The 17,165-nt window shown below is 52.2% G+C and overlaps 1 protein-coding gene across 10 annotated transcripts in view; it reads right to left on the reverse strand.

Moving 5' to 3' along the window:
- Nucleotides 1-17,165, reverse strand: part of FRMD4A (FERM domain containing 4A) — a 208,531-nt gene that overhangs the window by 22,023 nt on the left and 169,343 nt on the right. For all 10 annotated transcript variants that reach the window (XR_004779106.2, XM_035549545.2, XM_035549542.2 and 7 more), the window contains exons 12-14: nucleotides 16,738-16,814; nucleotides 13,225-13,363; nucleotides 6,550-6,691 (exon numbers count right to left, since the gene is read on the reverse strand). Coding sequence is in view for 9 of the 10 variants with exons in the window: in XM_035549545.2 (XP_035405438.1) it covers nucleotides 6,550-6,691; nucleotides 13,225-13,363; nucleotides 16,738-16,814 (358 nt within the window). In the remaining variant the exon portion in view is untranslated. The remainder of the gene's footprint in view (nucleotides 1-6,549; nucleotides 6,692-13,224; nucleotides 13,364-16,737; nucleotides 16,815-17,165) is intronic.

Consider the following 17,165-nt stretch of genomic DNA (forward strand, 5'->3'; position numbering starts at 1 on the left):
GCCTGTGCCACGAACCGGCTCTGCGTTGGCCCAGGGGGAGCAAAGGCTCTCCCTGGTCTCTTCCACCACCATTTTCTGCAGTTTTCATGCAGGAAAACAGCTGGCACCTATTCTGCAAAGTGCTGCCCGCCTTTGTTACACCATTTATTGTTCTGTCCTGGAGCAGGGGAGGTGGAAAAAGGGTCTCCAAACATCAGCCAGGTTGAACATCATCAAGCAAAGAAGGACAAACTCATAGTACCGTGCCTGTTCACTGCTGTAGTCGCCCTCGTTTCATTTGGGTTTGTTTGCACTCACAGAGCAATAAAACTAAACCCTGCGAACACATCTGCACGGCAGGAACTTCCCGGGGTCTTCTGGAGGAGCCGTGTATTTACACTGGCAGGGAAAGCCCTCCCTAGCATTTAGTGCTTCTTAATGGTAACCCTGGTGAGCAGTTACTAGTGAAAACTGAACTGCTCGATTTCTTTCCTTAATTGCCAACAATCTGCTGAGCCCTGGCAAAAAGCTGCTCATGATTCCAGCAGATGTTTCAACCTTTTTAATTTATTTTTTTTTCTTTCAGGACAGCTTTAATGATCTACTCTTTCCTTTCAACTGCTCTTCCTTGTTCCTTCCTCTCCCTGCTCCCTACCTCCACGCCGGCCTCCGATTTATTTTTAAAAGCTCTTCATTTTTTCTGGTTGCCACAGCAGCTACAAAGATGCTGAGACGTTTAAAAACATGTGAACAGTCGAAACCCTGCCCAGACGCCTGTGCTGATTTGGGGCGTGCTGACAAGAAGGAAACCAGCAGCTTCTGGCTGAGCTGGTACGGCCCCAAATGGAGCACAGGCAGTTCAAGGCATTTGCCTCAGCTGTGCTGACCCTGCACGAGAACCGTGCTGGTCTCACCCCTGCTGCAGTTGGGGGCGATGCCCACGAAGTGAACGTTTTGCCATTTTTACCTCCACTCCCTGAAAGCAAAGGATCTGGAAGAGCGCTGTTATGTCCTGAGTTAAGCAGTGGGATTACTGCTGAAACCAGTCAGCCTCTCCTTCTTGGCATTAACGAAGCACTTCAAATTAACCTATTTCAGGCGTGTCTTCGTAACACAAAGTCTTCTAGAGCAGTAAAGGTTTAAAGACCAGGGCATGGCACGCTCAAAGATCATGCCTTGTGATGATAAACTGTGAGCTTGACCGTACCTGATTTGGGTGATGTCTTGGGCAAACTGCAGGACTTAATTCTTCAAAATTCCTAAAGAGAAGGCTGGGGTTGGGGTTTCTGTCCAAGAAAGCTGAACTGTTTTGGGGTGTATTATTAGACTTTTATGGGTCGGATTCTCTGCTTGCTCTGACAGGTGAAAAGCAAACTTGATCAGTCAAGAGAATCACACCCGAGTGAGAGGCTTGTTAAAATCGCAGAGGACAGTGCTCTGTACTGCTGGGGTGCCTGCAGCTGCCATTAGAAGCTCTTCATTTATAAAAATGTATTAATCCAGCCTCAAGCAAGGCTGTGACCACAGACCCACTTCTAAATCCCGTGGTAACTGACCCAAAAATGTCAGAACAAATCAAAAGACCACAAAAAAACAACCGAAGAAATAATCAAAGACCAGCACAAACCAATCCAACCGAGCAGCTACTACTGTAAATCAGCCCTATTAAATACGATGCTCACTGAGTCCCAGCTGCCCTGCGCCTCCCAAAGGGGAACATCAGCTGAGAAAAATCAGTTCTGAAGGATGAGTCCTAATGTAAGGAACTCCTACTGCAACAGAAATGGTTGACTGGGAGGCTTGCTCAGGTATTTTAGCTGCCACCATTAGGGCTAGCTCCTAATGGAGTAATCCAGAGAAACGTGGCTGAAATATGTAATTTCCCTGGGTGACTTTTGAACCTCCCTGTGAATATTATTATTCAGCCTCATTTCCACTCGCTGTGTAAAGATTTATCAAATCCTGCATTTCAACACGCTTCTGCAGAACCATTTGATGTCCCTAAAAGAGAAAGGGCTGAGAAAACACGCTGGGTAGGAAGCATCGGTCCCTCTCTTTGAAAGGCACCAGGAACCTGCTGAATCGGGGCCCGTTTTTATAGCTGCTGGTGGTGGTTTCATTTCAAAGCCAAGGAAATTATACATGCTCTTCCTGCCTCAGCACACAGGACAGGACACAGGTCTTGGTGACCCGAGCACCCACGTAATTCCCTATTTGTTTGTGGATGAGCTATGCATCTTCTGATGCCCACCTGGCCTCTCTGGGTGACTTCTTCCACCAACGTTCAGGAGAACATGAGCTGTGGAACAGGGGGAGAACGTGGTCCTCCCTGCTCAACTCACTCACAACTCACAGCTGAGCTTCTTCACCAGTGCCAACGGGCTGGTTTCAGACCCCTCCGACGCTGGCGATGTTGGGAGAGTCTTGACCAATACTGGTGATGTCTTGGTGACATCGCTGGGGACATGAAGCGAGTCAAACACTCAACAAATCTCACCAAGGCGATGTCCTGTGCCTGTCCAGGTCTACAAGGGTTCCTGGTTAAGAAGTGCCTGCTCCAAGACAAGCTTTGCTGTAAAGCTTGTCGAAGGGAAGGAGGCCAGCAACACGAGCCACAAGTTTGTAGAGCAGAGCCCTACTAGTGACTCACTGTTGGTCCCCATTTTCTCCACCTCCTGCAGCACAGTGGAAGAGGGATAAGTGAGAATGGTGCAAATGAACAGGGAGGATAGATGGGATGCCGAAGGGCAGAAATTGCTGAGGCTTGGTGCTAGTATCTGTGAGAGGAGAGGAGCTGCAACAAGGTGGCTGAGCAGCAGCGAAGGAGGAGCATCCAGCTCTTCTCTTTCTTATTTTGTGTCTCCTGCTGCAGTAAAAACACATCTAAATATGACAAACCTTTCGCACTACATCCTGCTGCCGGCTCCAGCTTGCTGGCATTGCATCCAGGTCCCCGCGGAAGGCTGTCCCTGGAGCAGGGAGTGGAGTCTCCCCGCTTTGCTCCGTGCCAGAGCCCGGGCTGACTCACGGCACCAGGATGTCAGCACGTAGCAGCCAGCAACCTCGGCCGGCCGCTCGCTCTCGGCTCTGCCAGACAAATAGGAAATCCTCCTCCGTGGCGCGCGGGGAGCCCAGCTGGCGCTGCTCCGCACAGGATGTGCTCAGACATCCTGCGGGCAGCTCGTCCTCGTGAGCTCGCGGGCCGTGCCGGGTGCTCTTCATCCGCTGCTGACGCTCAGCGGGGCGCACAGCTGGGAGCCAGCCCCGCCGGATGGAGGGGAGGAATTGGCTGGCCGGGTCCTGTCTGCACACTCGTGGCATTTCCCAGTGTAAACAGGTCACTCACGGGAAACCTCTGCTGCTGCTGGAGGAGCAGGGCTCGAGGGGCCTCATCTGCAGAGCTAAAGCAGAGGTGGCTCCTCTGTGGCCTCTCTTCTGCCCAGTGAGATGGTTTGGGGTTCAGGACAACAACAGCCCAGCAGTAACGGGGCTCCTCGCTGGCTAGGATCACTGTAAAGCTCGTATGGCACAGACTGCTCTGAAGAAACAAAAATCCACCTGAGACCTCATTTGATTTCACTCCGATAATCATCTGCTGGGTTTGATCATGGTTCATGCCAGCAGAGCTTTTATCTGTAGGCAAATCTTGCCCTGTATATCCAGAAATGGCCCAGAAGATCCCTGAGCTACATCCCGGCAGCCCTCTGTTTTGGGCAGCCTCTTAAGAGTTGAAATGAGGACAGAAATTAAAAGGTGAGCTTGTAAGAAAGGAGCTTGGGGGCATCAGGGATCCGACTTACAACTGCAGTGGACACTGACTGAGATCGAGGGCCTGGAAAACACGGAGGAGCTTGGGCTTTGGTCCCGAATTGCTGTGACCACACGAAGTCACTGTTCCAGCAGAAGGCTCCGCTTCCCCTCTGCTGTGTCCTGAGACTGTAAGTGACGTGGGGCAGTGACTGCAAAGCACCACACAGCAAGATTTTGGCCAGCAAACGTGACAGCTGTAAGCAACATGCATATTTTCCTTGCAATCTTGCTGCAAACTCAGGGGAGACACGGCAGCTTTTGTGTGGTCCTCGTGGCAGTGACAGCCCCTCCACTGAGGAGGAGCAAGACGAAGGGAGGAAATGGCTCCGAGTAATTTCCAGGAGAAAAGGACAGGGAACAGCAGGGAAGTGGGGTAGGAGCGACGGATTCAGCTCTGCCCTTGTGATTTCAAGTCACTCCGGGTATTTATAGCCTGGAAATCCACTGCGGCCACTTAATCATTTGCACTTATTCTCTCCAGCACACGGGCTGTGCTGCGATAACCCGTCATTGTTGTGGCTGGGCGCCGATAACGTCGGCACAATGGGAGGAAACACCAGTGCTGGGATGGAGCTGGTGACGGTGCCCACCGGGAGAAGCAGTGAATGCCCCTTCCCACCCACTGGGACAGGGCTGGGTCACCTCTGCCAGCCAGGCTCAAGGGAAGGGGCTCCTGGAGCGGAGCCATCTGGGTGACTATACAGAAGACATCCAGGGTCTCCTATTCCTTGGTATCTGCTCTCCTCTGGCAGATGTCTTCTCTCTAAATTTCCCTACCTCCAGAAGCGTGCTTCTAGCTCCAGAAGGCACAGAGGAGCTGCAAACCCTGCAGTGCTCCCTAACATTTTTGAAAGAGTCCTGTCCCCAAAGCTGGTAAGACCTAAAAGGCAGCTCTGAATGCAGGAACCCAGAGGGAGCCATGCTCTCCTGGCCCACTGGCAGCACCTCAGCCAAAAGAGAGGTTCACAAAGTCCTCAGTAGGCATCGATGTAGGCTCATCCACCTACGCAGGCGAGAAGAAATGACTCCTCTGGTCAGTGACCTCTGCACGGGTCTGGTCACTATTGCAATTCTGCTGAGTCCACAGACCCCATTCCCAGCCAGAATGGGTTTGAGCAGCGAGCAAAAAAAATACAGAAATAAAAGCACGGGCAGGTGGCCGTTTGGGACTTCTGTCCACACAGCACGGATCAGGTGTTGGCCCTACAAGAGCTTTTCTGGGCCTGACTTGCTGCTGGCTTTCACCTGGCTGCTGCTCTTGCCCAGCGTGCGAGCAGAAAGCAGGCCCCCCACGTGCTTTGTAGGAAGGCTAAAAGTTAGTGTATGAACATGAAAACAGGATTACTACCGAGTAGCTTTCACAAACTTGGGAATGGTGCCCAGGAGGCCGAGATCTTGGAAAGACCTTTCGAACTTCCTCGGGGTACTTAACGTTATTTACTTTCCTGCAGGAGAGCTGGAAAAAATGCCAAACAAAGAGCTCCAACAACCCGACACCGGGCCAGGAGCTGCTCGGCTACTGCATCGCTCCCGGAGCGATGGGAGGTACAGACGGTGGATTGTGTGCCGCGTCGGGGGGACCTAAGGAGCAGAAAGGCATCTCTGTTTGCAGGCAGGGCAAGGAATTGCACAGCAGGCTGCTCCTGAGCTCAGGAAGCATTGCACATTTTAACCCCTTACTGGGCATTTTCCAGGCAGGAGAGGGTGGTTTTTAAGAGCCACGAAGGATACGGTGATGCAGAGCTGATCTACTGCAGCAGAGTGGGTTCAGTTTTAAAGCTCGTGCATTCTTACACAGACCTTTTCCTTGGCAAGCACGAGAAGGTTATTCTCTGCTGTTACAGATCTCATCACAATCAATTCCGATAACTTGATGTAACACTTAACAGAGGGCAATTAATTGACTGGAACTACTAATTATACTGATACCTGCAACTTTGCCCTCCTGAAGAGCTCGCCACCGAGCAGCTCCAAGCTCTCTGCAATCTACCAATCCTTACTTTTGCTCCTGGAGTGTTTTAGCACTTACACACCGCTTCACCTGTTCAGTCAAAGTCTCAAAGAAATAGACAAGCTCCTGACTCCCCTTCCCTGTTCCTTCTCTTCTGATGCTCTAGCTCTGTCCCTTCTCAACTTCTCTTGAGTTTCTTTCACAGGTTTTGTCCTCCTCATTCAGGAAGGTGCTCTAAGCCACTAAAAGAAACCTCTAGGTCCCTGGTGGGGAGTGCCAGGGCACAGCTCTTTTGAGATACCTGGAAAATTCCTGCAACAAAGAGGCAAGGCAGGTGTGTGCTCTGTGAAGAAGCCACCCTGTTTTGATACTGCGGAAGGACATCACCAACTCCCAGCCTCAGTTTCCCTTGTCTGCTGCACTGGCTGACTGCTTCCCCACTGCTCTTTGGGGACTGCATCACGGACACATCTGCCTAGGGCAGCAAACAGCCTGGGATGAGCTGGGTGCCAAGGGGTGATCACAGCAGGGTCTGTGAAGAGAGACCAGGTCACAGCGAGGAAGCGAGAGGCTGGAGATGGCATCCTGGGGCCAAAGAGGAAAGGAGCAGCTGTAACGAGAGAGGGGGGAGGCTGTGGCCTGTGCTGGTCAGGGGGCAACATGCTGAGAGACAGACTGACACCTGGACAGACAGAAAGACTGAAGGGAAGTGACTTTCATTTCTGCAGTGCAGCTTCTGGCAGCTCCCCATGATGTTACGGCCATGGCCCTTCCCACCACATTCTCTCGTTACAGGATGAAGGACCTACCTGATGACAGAAGGCTCCCGCTGCTGCCGCTGATGATTTTGCCTTTACTCCCCATGTTGGCCAGCTTTGAGGTCTTGAGCGTTCCAGTTTCGGTCAGGTCAATCGCAATCTCACTCAGGCTTCTTGCAGCATGAATCTTGGACTGGACAGGAACACAAGAGTTAGTAATTACCTAGCACTTCTTTAAAGCTCACAGGAGCAAGAAGTCATTTCACTGTGGCAGGAAACAGGCCTCCACAGCAAACTCGGATTATTTTACAAGAATAGAAGCAATCTGGCACTGCATTCACTGCTGCACTTTTTAGATTCTTAAGTGGGTGCAATTCTGGCATCTCTTGCTGTTGTTTGTTACTTTCTCTGCTTTGCCATGGATATTTTTCCCTCTTAACGAAACTATGTATGGACTCACTGTGCTAGCACACACAATAAGAAACCTCCAGAAATGCTAACATAATGAACTGCAAAGCCTGAAGGCTAAAGACCACTTCTAGCAACTGAATGAAGCCAGGAGGAGTCTTTCCAAATCTGCTATGAGCTCTGGACCAACACAACGTGAGGACGCGGCTTAAATGGGCTGTCATGAGCAGCTAGAAGAAAATATTGGCAGGAAAACATGTTCTGGTTATGGTCCAGACTAACGAGCAGCATGCAACGCACCTACTTTGGGGGACCTCTCCAGAGCAATAACATTACTCCAGTAAGAAAACAGCCAGCCCCAGCTCAGGAACTGGCCATGCTGGGACAAGGAGTCACCCACTGTACAGCACCAGGTGTCAACAATCCAGGAACCTCCAGGGGAAAGTAAACCTATCTCAGGAGAAAAAAGACTTGATCCCGGTGGCACCGAGCACCGAGCGCAGAGGCCGGGTGCAGGGCTGGGCTCACCCAGTCCTAGCGGCTGCCTTGCCTCTGCCACCCAAACCCCACTGTTAGTGGATTGCCCTCTATCTGTGCTTCGTATCGCTGGCAGCACCTTGGGAGTGCTGAACATAGACAAGAGGATCAAGCACGTTGATCACAGCTGATGGGGATGGCCCTTCAGTTACAGCCCTAGAAGTACTGCGAGGATGAACTCTGCATATGGTGGAGACTTGGGTGGCCGTAAGAATTTTCCAGCCCTTTTTCTAACCAGTACAGCCTTTGGATCACCTTAAAATGGCAGCTGCTGTATCAGAACAACCCCCAGAGCTCTCTAGTCCTGCATCCCATTTCCGACTGAGGTCATCTTCAAGCGCTTCAGAGAGAAATGTAAGGAAATTTTCATTAAGCCATTGTGGAATCATCTGTCCGCATGAAAAAATCCCTCCTGCCTCTTCTGAAATAAGGACCGGCTTATGTTCTGAGCTCTGTTTTATGTGTTGGTTGGTGAATTCACTTCAGCTAACAAACCACGATAACAAGGAGGAAAATGAGTCAGGAAGAAGCTTGCTGTCCGTAACATGTTGTGTATTGCACACAAAGACGACTGCCGTTTCATCTCCCATCTGGAAATTGGCTTCTGAGTCACTGAGCCTCCTGTGAGAGAGCTTGGAGTTCAGCCCGCTGCCCAAATCTCGCAAGCCTTGAGCTGCTGAGCTTCAATTAGCTTTGCCTCCCAGGGCCACGGACCTGGGATCTCCATTTCCCAGGACCCAGAAAGCTGTGGGCACTGCGTGCTAAGGCTGCACGTAAATTTTTGTTTGGGAGCGTGGTGAGGACTCAGGGTAAGATCACCAGAGCCTCTCTGTAAGATCACCATTCACCTCTGCAAAGCCAGAAGAGACTCTCAGCTCTACTCGTATGTGATGTGTTCCAGCACCGACAAATCAGGAGCTGATGGACACCTACATATCAGGACGTGATCTATTCCCACTGGAGCTAACATGAGATGGGAGCACAGGGAAAGCTGGCCGTGATGGGATTTTCAGCACTCTTTCACGTCCTCAGAAAGCAGAGATCATTCTAACAAGAACTAAGGGTGAACCGAAGGCTGAATGCTCACCACGTCGAGCTTCACCCGTGGCTGTTACTGACTTGCTGTGGGGCTTTGGGTAAGGCACTTAAGGTTAAGATCCCAGCCATCCTCTGCCTCTGTTTGCACATCAGTGAGATAATAAGGGAAGGAAAATGTCTCCCTGTTGCACACTGTATTTCTAAGATTAATTTAAGACTGCAAATGAAGACAGCACTGGGAGAGCCTCATACTGAAAGCACCCACAGAAGTACTATTATAATTTAATATTCCTGGGTATTTATAGGCTCTGCCATTACCGTTCAGAGGTACCCGAATGCCTCACAAGCTTATTTCCACAACAACCCTAAGAACAAGGGGTGTGCAGTCACTCATTTGAGTGCAAAGGCAGAGCTACCTGCCAGATCTTGGAGCAGATCAGGCAGCCAGTACTGAGCATCCTAAACTAATGCTACAGCCAGACAAAAACCTCTCATTTCCAGCAACTCCTCCCCAGACTCAGCCCAGGGAGAAGGATAACATTCTTTTTGTTTCTGGATCTGAGGTTTATGGTCAGAAATAAGATGCAACAAGGTTTGTGAAAAATGTTCTTCAAGCAGCTCGGGAAGGTTACGTTTAGGTGAAGAAGAAGGCCACTGCTTTTATCTAACAAGATTTCCTCCAGCCTGAGTTTCGATAAGGAGCCCGAGCGTGAACTGCTGGTTTGTTGCAATGCCAGATCTTTGGAGGCAACAAGTCTTCAGGCTGCTGCCACCCCAGTGATTTATTCCCCGCAGATGTATATATGCTGCATAACCCTACAGTTACGTAGGGTTATGTATACCTTGAATATCCCAGGAACAGCCATACCGGTCAAACCTAACTCAGGAGACTGACTCTTTGCAGTGGATGTCTAGGAAAGGCTACAAACCCCACGTCTGTAAAGACAGACCCCGTCCTCCCATTCTGTGAGGCCGTGGTTTTCCTGTACTTGTAGGGTAGTTACGGTGGGAAGCCATGTAGTTTATTTTCACTCACATCCAGACTACAAATTAGAGCACGCTCTGGCCCTACCTGTTTGACTAGGCACCAAGGAAAACGCTGAGTGAAGGCAACACGGCTGGGTGCTGCAGTCCTGGCCAACACGCCAAGCCAGCAGTGGCAGTAAGAGTGCATTGGGGAAATGAAATTGTAGGGTAAGGCCAAAGCCTGGCATCCCTGCAGCCCGCACAGGGGAAAAGCAAACCAAAAGAGACCACACGGGAGATCAGCAGGGCAGAAGTGAGCTTCCTCCACAGAGGGAGCAACGCGAACCTGCTGGTGGGGAAGGTGTTGGATCCGACTGCAGTTGTGCTAACAGACTCACAGAATTGTAGGGGTTGGGAGGGACCTCCAGAGATCATCGGGTCCAACCCCCCTGCCAAAGCAGGTTCCCTAGAGCAGGCTGCCCAGGTAGGCGTCCAGACGGGCCTTGAATATCTCCAGAGAAGGAGACTCCACAGCCTCCCTGGGCAGCCTGTCCCAGTGCTCCATCACCCTCACCGTGAAGAAGTTCTTTCGCATGTTGGTGCGGAGCTTCCTGTGATCCATTTTGTGGCCATTGCCCCTTGTCCTGTCCCCACAAACCACTGAAAAGAGGTTGGCCAAATCCCTCTGTCTCCCACACCTCAGGTATTTATACACATTGATGAGATCCCCTCTCAGTCTTCTTTTCTCCAGGCTGAACAGGCCCAGGTCTCTCAGCCTTTCCTCACAGGGGAGATGCTCCAGGCCCCGTATCATCTTTGTGGCCCTCCGCTGGAGTCTTCCCAGGAGATCCCTGTCTTTTTTGTGCCGGGGAGCCCAGAACTGGACACAGTACTCCAGGTGAGGCCTGACCAGGGCAGAGTAGTGGGGGAGGATCACCTCCCCTGACCTGCTGGCCACGCTCCTTTTAATGCACGCCAGGATCCCGTTGGCCTTGTACGGTGCTGTGTACTAACCAGAGGGGATGGGGCATCTCCTGATGGGAAGGGGGTGAACTTTCCACGCTGCTCTATCCCTGCTGTCTGCTGACTCCAGCGGTGCTGATCACTGTCCGGTGGTCTCGTACTTGGACAGCCACTCAGCAGCAGCAGGAATCAGAGCCACAGCTCATTTCATACAGGCCACTGAGCAGCAGCTAGAGAAAGGCCCGGGCTAGACTTCGTAGGACAGCACAATGGTGGAAAGCTAGATTACAGCCCATTAGCGCTCCCCTGGGCCCTGCAGTCCCTCTAGGCAAAAACACAACGTAAAGCACTTAGTGCAGACCTGCCAAGTCTCATTTAGGCAGAGGAGACTAGCTCATTCATGAGTCATTTCAAAGCACGGGGCCCAACTGATCCCCAGTGCTGCTCTGACAGGGTCACGGGGTGAGGGAAAATCCCTCAGTGAGACGCAGGAGTGGATGGACATCAGGGACGAATTTATCCCTCCTGCTTGCAGTGATGGGGTCTGGCTGCAGGTGTTTCAGCAGGATTTTTTGAAAGCCCAGGCCTATTTTCTGCCAGTTCATTCAGCCAGAGAGCCCTGCGCTTGGAGAAACGTGCTGCTGGGAATTTCCACAAAAGGAAACTTTTCGGGGCTTCTAGGGCAAACATTTGATTGACTCGGTGCAGTCAGCAGAGCAAAGGCACGGCTTAAAGTCCTGCTGCATTTGTCTCGCGCAGAAAGGAGAGCTGAGAGGAATTCTGCACGCTGACATGTTCGCTCAGAGGGCCGGGGATCTTTTGAGAGCCTGTGTTACACTTTGCATGGAGACACAGACAGAAATCAGTGGGGAGCGAGACGCTGGGAACTCGGCGAGCTGGCAGGAGTTCAACGTGGAGCGAGATCGCGGGGAAGGCTGGGACCTCGCTTCCTTACAAAAGGAGCAAAATGCATGCGAGCTGATTTTGTTTCATTTTAAAATCACGTGAATAGGCTTTTCCAGCGGGGCTGTGCAGCAGGTCCAGATCCAACTGGTGCACAGTTATGTGAAGAGCTTGGAGTTCAAGCTTGCTTCATCGCCGTCTTATCTCCTGCCATCTAATCACTGGGGTGAAGGCTCAGCTGCAATGAGTTCCAGCAGGCTTTTTCTTCTCAGTTTATTTTTATTCTTCTTTCTTTTGTCAAAACCACGTGAAATGCCAAGTTTGGACATAAAAGCAGGGGGTAGCTAAGTTTCGCTTTGAAGCTGGGGATTCATCTGAAGTGGGGGCTCTGATTTAAGGGGATGGGGACCCACGTGACTTGAAACTCAAATGTTTGCCTGAGCTCTTGAGAGCTGAAACAAAGACATTTCACATCAGCCCCCTCTAGAGCATGCTTTACTGGTTTTCAAAAGCGAAGTGCACACGGATACTGTGTCCTGAAGTGACCAGAGGGGATGAATTGAACGGATCATTTAAAATTGATGGATCTATCAATCCTGACGGTGTCACGTCAACAGACTAAAATACCAGCTCCCTTAAGGAAAAGGCACAAAAATGTTTGTGTACCTTAACTTCAAAGGCTCAGCGTGACCGCTGGGATTATTGTGACAAAGCGCTCTGACATGGTCGCAGACGTGACAGATTGACAAACGAGGGCTGGTGGGTGGTGCTATCTGTAGGGGTGTGAGAGAGGGGAGCTCGGATTGAAACACAATCTGCCAGCAACACAAGAAGTCACTGAAGGGAAGTCCCGGACATTTAAAAGACCCAGTATCTTACCAAAGAAATGGGAGGAGCAGGAATCTCATTTTGTTTGTTGCTTGCTAGTGACCTAAATACCTTGCAGCTAGATCAGCGAATCCATCTGGCTAACAGTTAAAAAAAAACCTAAACTTTTATTTGTGGGGTTGTTTTATTGAGAGCAACAGCTGGGCAAACCAGGGAGGGTGGTGCATTGCCCTGGTGGTGCTGGGTAGAAGTGGGGGACTGGAAACCCTTACTTGCTATCGGGTGAGTTTGCAATTTTGTCCGTGTTCATAAGCTGGTACCCACTCAATAGAGCCTTCATCTGATCTGTAAAGTTTTACACCAGCAGGCTCATATGAAGAGGGACGTCTCCATGAGAAGTCTCTCCTCTGTCTCTAAGTGATCTTAAAGTGATCAAAGCAATCTCCTGCTGCTCTGGGTATGCCTAAAATTACTGTTGATGAAAAGAATTAGAGGGAATACACACGCTCCTCTGGTTTCAAGGTGGTTTCTTTTGTGTGTGGAGCGGCCCTCTGTGGGGCACCACCTCCAGACAGTTCCTTGTAAGACCAGGCTGTCAGCAGCCTGCCCCCCCAGCTGCTGTGATGGAGAGACAGAAATAATACCCCTCCCCTCATTTTTAGGGAAAATAGGATAGTAAAAGGCAAGGGACAGCAAGAAGAATTCTGAGGTAGGTGCGTAGCCTGAAGCTGCTTTGCACTCACTCCTTGGAAGCTGCCCTAACGTTATGACAGAGTTCAAGAACCAGAAGACGTGTGGAAACCATCCAGACATGGACATGACCCCATCTGTGTGCAAACTTTGGCTTCCCCACTTTGTCCACAGTTCAGTACAACTCTCCCTTCAAACCTCACTCCCATAGACATGGATTCATCACAAATTCCCTCAACCTGGCCAAAGTCAGCAGGCATTTTGAGTTATTTTGCCCTTCTTTGACCTCACGTGGAAAGGGACAGCAGCGAAGGAGCCAACTTGACCTTGCTGGATGCTTGGGTGGTGAGAACGACTCACACAACGCATGCACTTCCTCACCAACATGCTTACCTTGCTTTGCTTTCTGTCCAGGTAGAACTGATGTTGACTAATGGCCATAGCCCAGATAGATTTTATCAGTGCCGGACAGGCGTACCACGTATGCACAGCGATGCCACTATGCCCAAAAGTCCTCCTGGTCACAGATGCCCTAGAGAGGAAGAAAGAGTGAGCTGGGGTTACGCCACGGTTTCCTCAGATACGTTCTGCCACAGAAAACAACCACAGACCTCACAGTAAAAGCAGAGAAAAATGCTTAGAGAGCAGAGGGAAATCGCTACTCAGATCAAGACAGCCTTTAGCCTAGATGACTCCTCAAGTTAGAAAGCACCGGAGGTCTACCAGGAAAGATCATCCAGTTTGTCCAGTTTGGACTGGACTCCTGGGTTCAGCTGAGCTGACGCCAGCCACGGGAGTCACTGATGCCAAAGCTCGGGTGAATCCTGAGTGTCTCATCCCATGCTGAGCCACCTGCGGCCAAGTCCTCACACCCTCCACTGCCTCCAGATGGTGGATCTCAAATATCAGGATCCTGGTGACAACTAAAGAGCCCCAGGATCAATGGCTGCTTTAGAGGATGCAGGAGAAGCTCTTCAGGTACCTTGATTTCCCACTGGTAAACGGATGTAGCAGGACCTGCCATGTGGTTTGGGACGTTGTGAGGCTCGGAGAGGGCTGCCTAGTGCCCTGGAGAGAAGAGTGCTACTCAGAGATTAGCCGACTGAATATAAAAACAGGAAAAATGAGAGCTGTTTCCTCTTTGGGACTCACGATTGTCCTCAAATATTAGCAAAAAAATACAGGTTAGGTTTCCCCCCGCTCTCACAGCTGTACAAAACTGCCTGATTATCCCTCCCCATCCCTCAACTCTAACCCCACCAGCAAAGCCCTGAATGAGAGCGCAGGCTAGGTCAGAAACGGGATGCTTTCGTTATGGGCTTTGATTCAGGGACACAGATTGGGAAGGGGAAGAAGGAAGGAGAGCAGGGGATGCTACGAAGGGGCTCCACAGCCAGCAGGCACTTTGTGCAGTGCAGACGTGGCGGTGACTCTGCAGGAGCTCTGCTGGGCAGTGCAAGGGTTGGTTGACTCTCTGCCCAGCGCCCTGAAGTCCTCAAGTCTGCTCAAACACTGGCTCCCCTTCTGCCACCTCTCCTCCAGCATGCCCGTGAGCTACTGAGCTGTTCGAAACCAGAGGTGAAGGTGGAGTGCAGGGAAGGCACGTGGGGAAAGGAAATGGTGACAGAGCCAAGAATGAAAGAAAAGCAAAACTATACAGAGAAATGGGAACTGCTGGCCAGGATCCGCTTGGGAAACGGGGGACAGCTCTCGTGTCAGGGACTTTTCAGCGTTGCAAAACGTGTTCCTGAATCAAACTGTGAAGCCACAAATCGGAGTGAAATTTCTCTGAGAAAGCAGGCCAATGCAAACAAAATCTGAGACAACAGGGATCTCGTGTCTGTGGCTGAGCCCTTCCCGTGCCACCCTGCGGATCGTGAGACAACTCCCCAGGGAGGCAGCAGGACGGAGGCTGGTGGTCCCGGTGAGGATGAGCGCGGGGCTGCCTCATCCCCATCGCTGGACGGGGAACGAGGGCTGTGCAGGGAGGTGCTCCTGGAGCCAAAGCTGGAGATGGGATTCAGCTCTGAACGCTCCGTGTTGATCTACGGGACACAAACCTCTGCAGCATAGTGGCGTACGAGGTTCTGAAGCATTAAGGCCCTCAAACACGGGCCCGAGCCTTAATTCTGGTGCCATCCTATACTCCTTTATGGGATAAGTAACCAAGATGAAGAGAGGTTAAAGGGTTTGCTCGGGACAGGAAGCCACGGGCAGGGGCAGGGCTCAGAAACATGCGTTGTGCTGCCCAGCCCTGGCCACAACCACGGAGCCGTGCTCGCTCTCCCGTGCCTGCGAGCGTGGCTTTGCTGACTCAGGCTCTGGTTTGGCGACAGGGAGAGGAATGCGGAGGGAGCAGTGCGCTGGCCAGTCCTCCGCCTTGCAGGGTCCATCCCCCTTGGCCAGGAGGCTGCTACAACCTGAGCTGTGCTCCCACCACATCCCTGCGACGTGCCCGGCTGCTTTACAGCCGGACTACCCGTTGGACCCCATCGGTGGTGCTCTCAGGCTACAAAAATTGCGGCGAGGAAGCAGCAGGCTGACAACAACCCACGCTGGACAGGGCTTTGTCTTCCCAGTGTTCATTCGGAGAAGCAGCACCAGTGGAATAAAAGGCAGCAGCTCTCCCACGTCAGGAATTCCTATCCTCTGAACACAAACGACACACGGCTGGAAAGAGAAGTTCCTCCGGGTGGTCACGTTTCACGCATGACACTGAGTCGCAAATATCACCACGACTCAAGTGTCCCAGAGCTATCTGCTTTCTCTTCCTTGCGATCTCTGCTTCCAGCAAGCTGCCAGCCTGGGCGTTTGGGGGCTTCTTGCAGCTGGCTGCTCGCAGCCCACATTTCCGATGCCTCGCCCGCCGACGAAGGTTTGGTGGGGGAAATGAACTCCCCCCCCCCCCAGCCCAGCTCCTGCTGCTGGAAGATCTCCCGGAATATTCTCAATGTTGGGAATTGGCTCTGCTAGATTTCACGCGACTATTTACATGCTTAATATTAAGCAGATGCTCCGAGGCCCCGCTGACCCAGAGCTGCAGCCTGGTACGAACTGCTCTGCTCGCTTTTCGCTTTGATAAAACGTACCTGGGGATACAGGCACCGCTGTGTCGGCGTGACCCTGCTCCTAGCAGGGCAAACGCGCACAGAGAAACTGCATGCAAAATTTCCCCCATAAAAGCGCAGGGATTAGTATACAGATAGGCACGGGAAACAGGTGAAACAGGATCACAGCTGACTGATCAGCAAAACACGCTGCCGCCAGCAGCCCATCAAATCAGTCCGGGGAAGGGAGCTGGTTTCTATCAGCTGCATTCACGTTTACTTTGCAATGGGGACATGGATTTTAGTGGGAAGAGCTTAGGGAGCAACGTACAGGCTGGTCAGTGCCTGCTGTAACCATCCACCAACGCAGATGAGCAAGGGGGGCCGGATGCAGGCAATAGATGCAGCACGGTGCCTTCAACTCACTCTCTCCCACGTTAAGTCTCTAAAATACGAAAAAAAAAACCCACCCACAAAACTCCTTGCTAAACAGACTGATGGGCTTTCATCCAGCCTGCCCCTGGTCCGGTGCCATTCCCGTCCGTTGAACTGCTGAATATTTATGTCCAAGGCAGCGTGTGAGTGCGAAACGGGATGCCCAGCTCCCAGCGGGACGGGGGCGGGGGGGGGGCGGCGGCAAAACGCAGCCCCGGGGCTCGCTCGGAGGGTGCCAAAGCGGAGGGAAGGGAAAAATCCCGCTAGGAGGGGAAAGGAGAGAGGCACGCAACGGCAAAAGCAGCCGGCCGGCTCCAAAGCCCGAGAAAGAAGGAGCAGCCCCCGGCTCAAAGAGAGCCCCCCCCCCCCCCGCCCCCCAGCTCCAAGGAGAGCCCCGCACGGCTCGGCACGGCTCGGCTCTCACCTGCGCGGATCGTGCACCTCCACCGAGAACTTCTTCTCGCGGAAATAGAGGTTCTCCAGCTGCCTCCATTGGAAGATCTGCGGGGGAGAAGCAGGGGGTGAGGCTCCTCCTCGCAAGCCCTGCCCGCGCCCTGCCCTCCGCTCCCTCCCGGAGCCGCGCCGGGGGTTGCCCCGCTCCGCCCCGCTCCGCCCGGCCCGGCCCCCTTCCCCTTCCCCTTCCCCGCTCCCTGTTCCCTTTCCCCTGTTCCCGATCCCCTTCCCCGATCCCTTTTCCCCTTCCCCATCCCCGTTCCCCGCAGGGAGGTGGGGATGGAGCCACCTCCAGCTTGCCCGGCGCGCTTTCTCTTCCCGTGCGGTTTCCACCCGCAAAAAAAAAAAAAGGACGGAAAGCCGGGATTCGGTGCCTTTTATTTTTCATACTTAATTTAT

This window comes from Cygnus atratus, chromosome 1, assembly GCF_013377495.2.
Source record: "Cygnus atratus isolate AKBS03 ecotype Queensland, Australia chromosome 1, CAtr_DNAZoo_HiC_assembly, whole genome shotgun sequence".
Classification (NCBI taxonomy): Eukaryota; Metazoa; Chordata; class Aves; order Anseriformes; family Anatidae; genus Cygnus; species Cygnus atratus.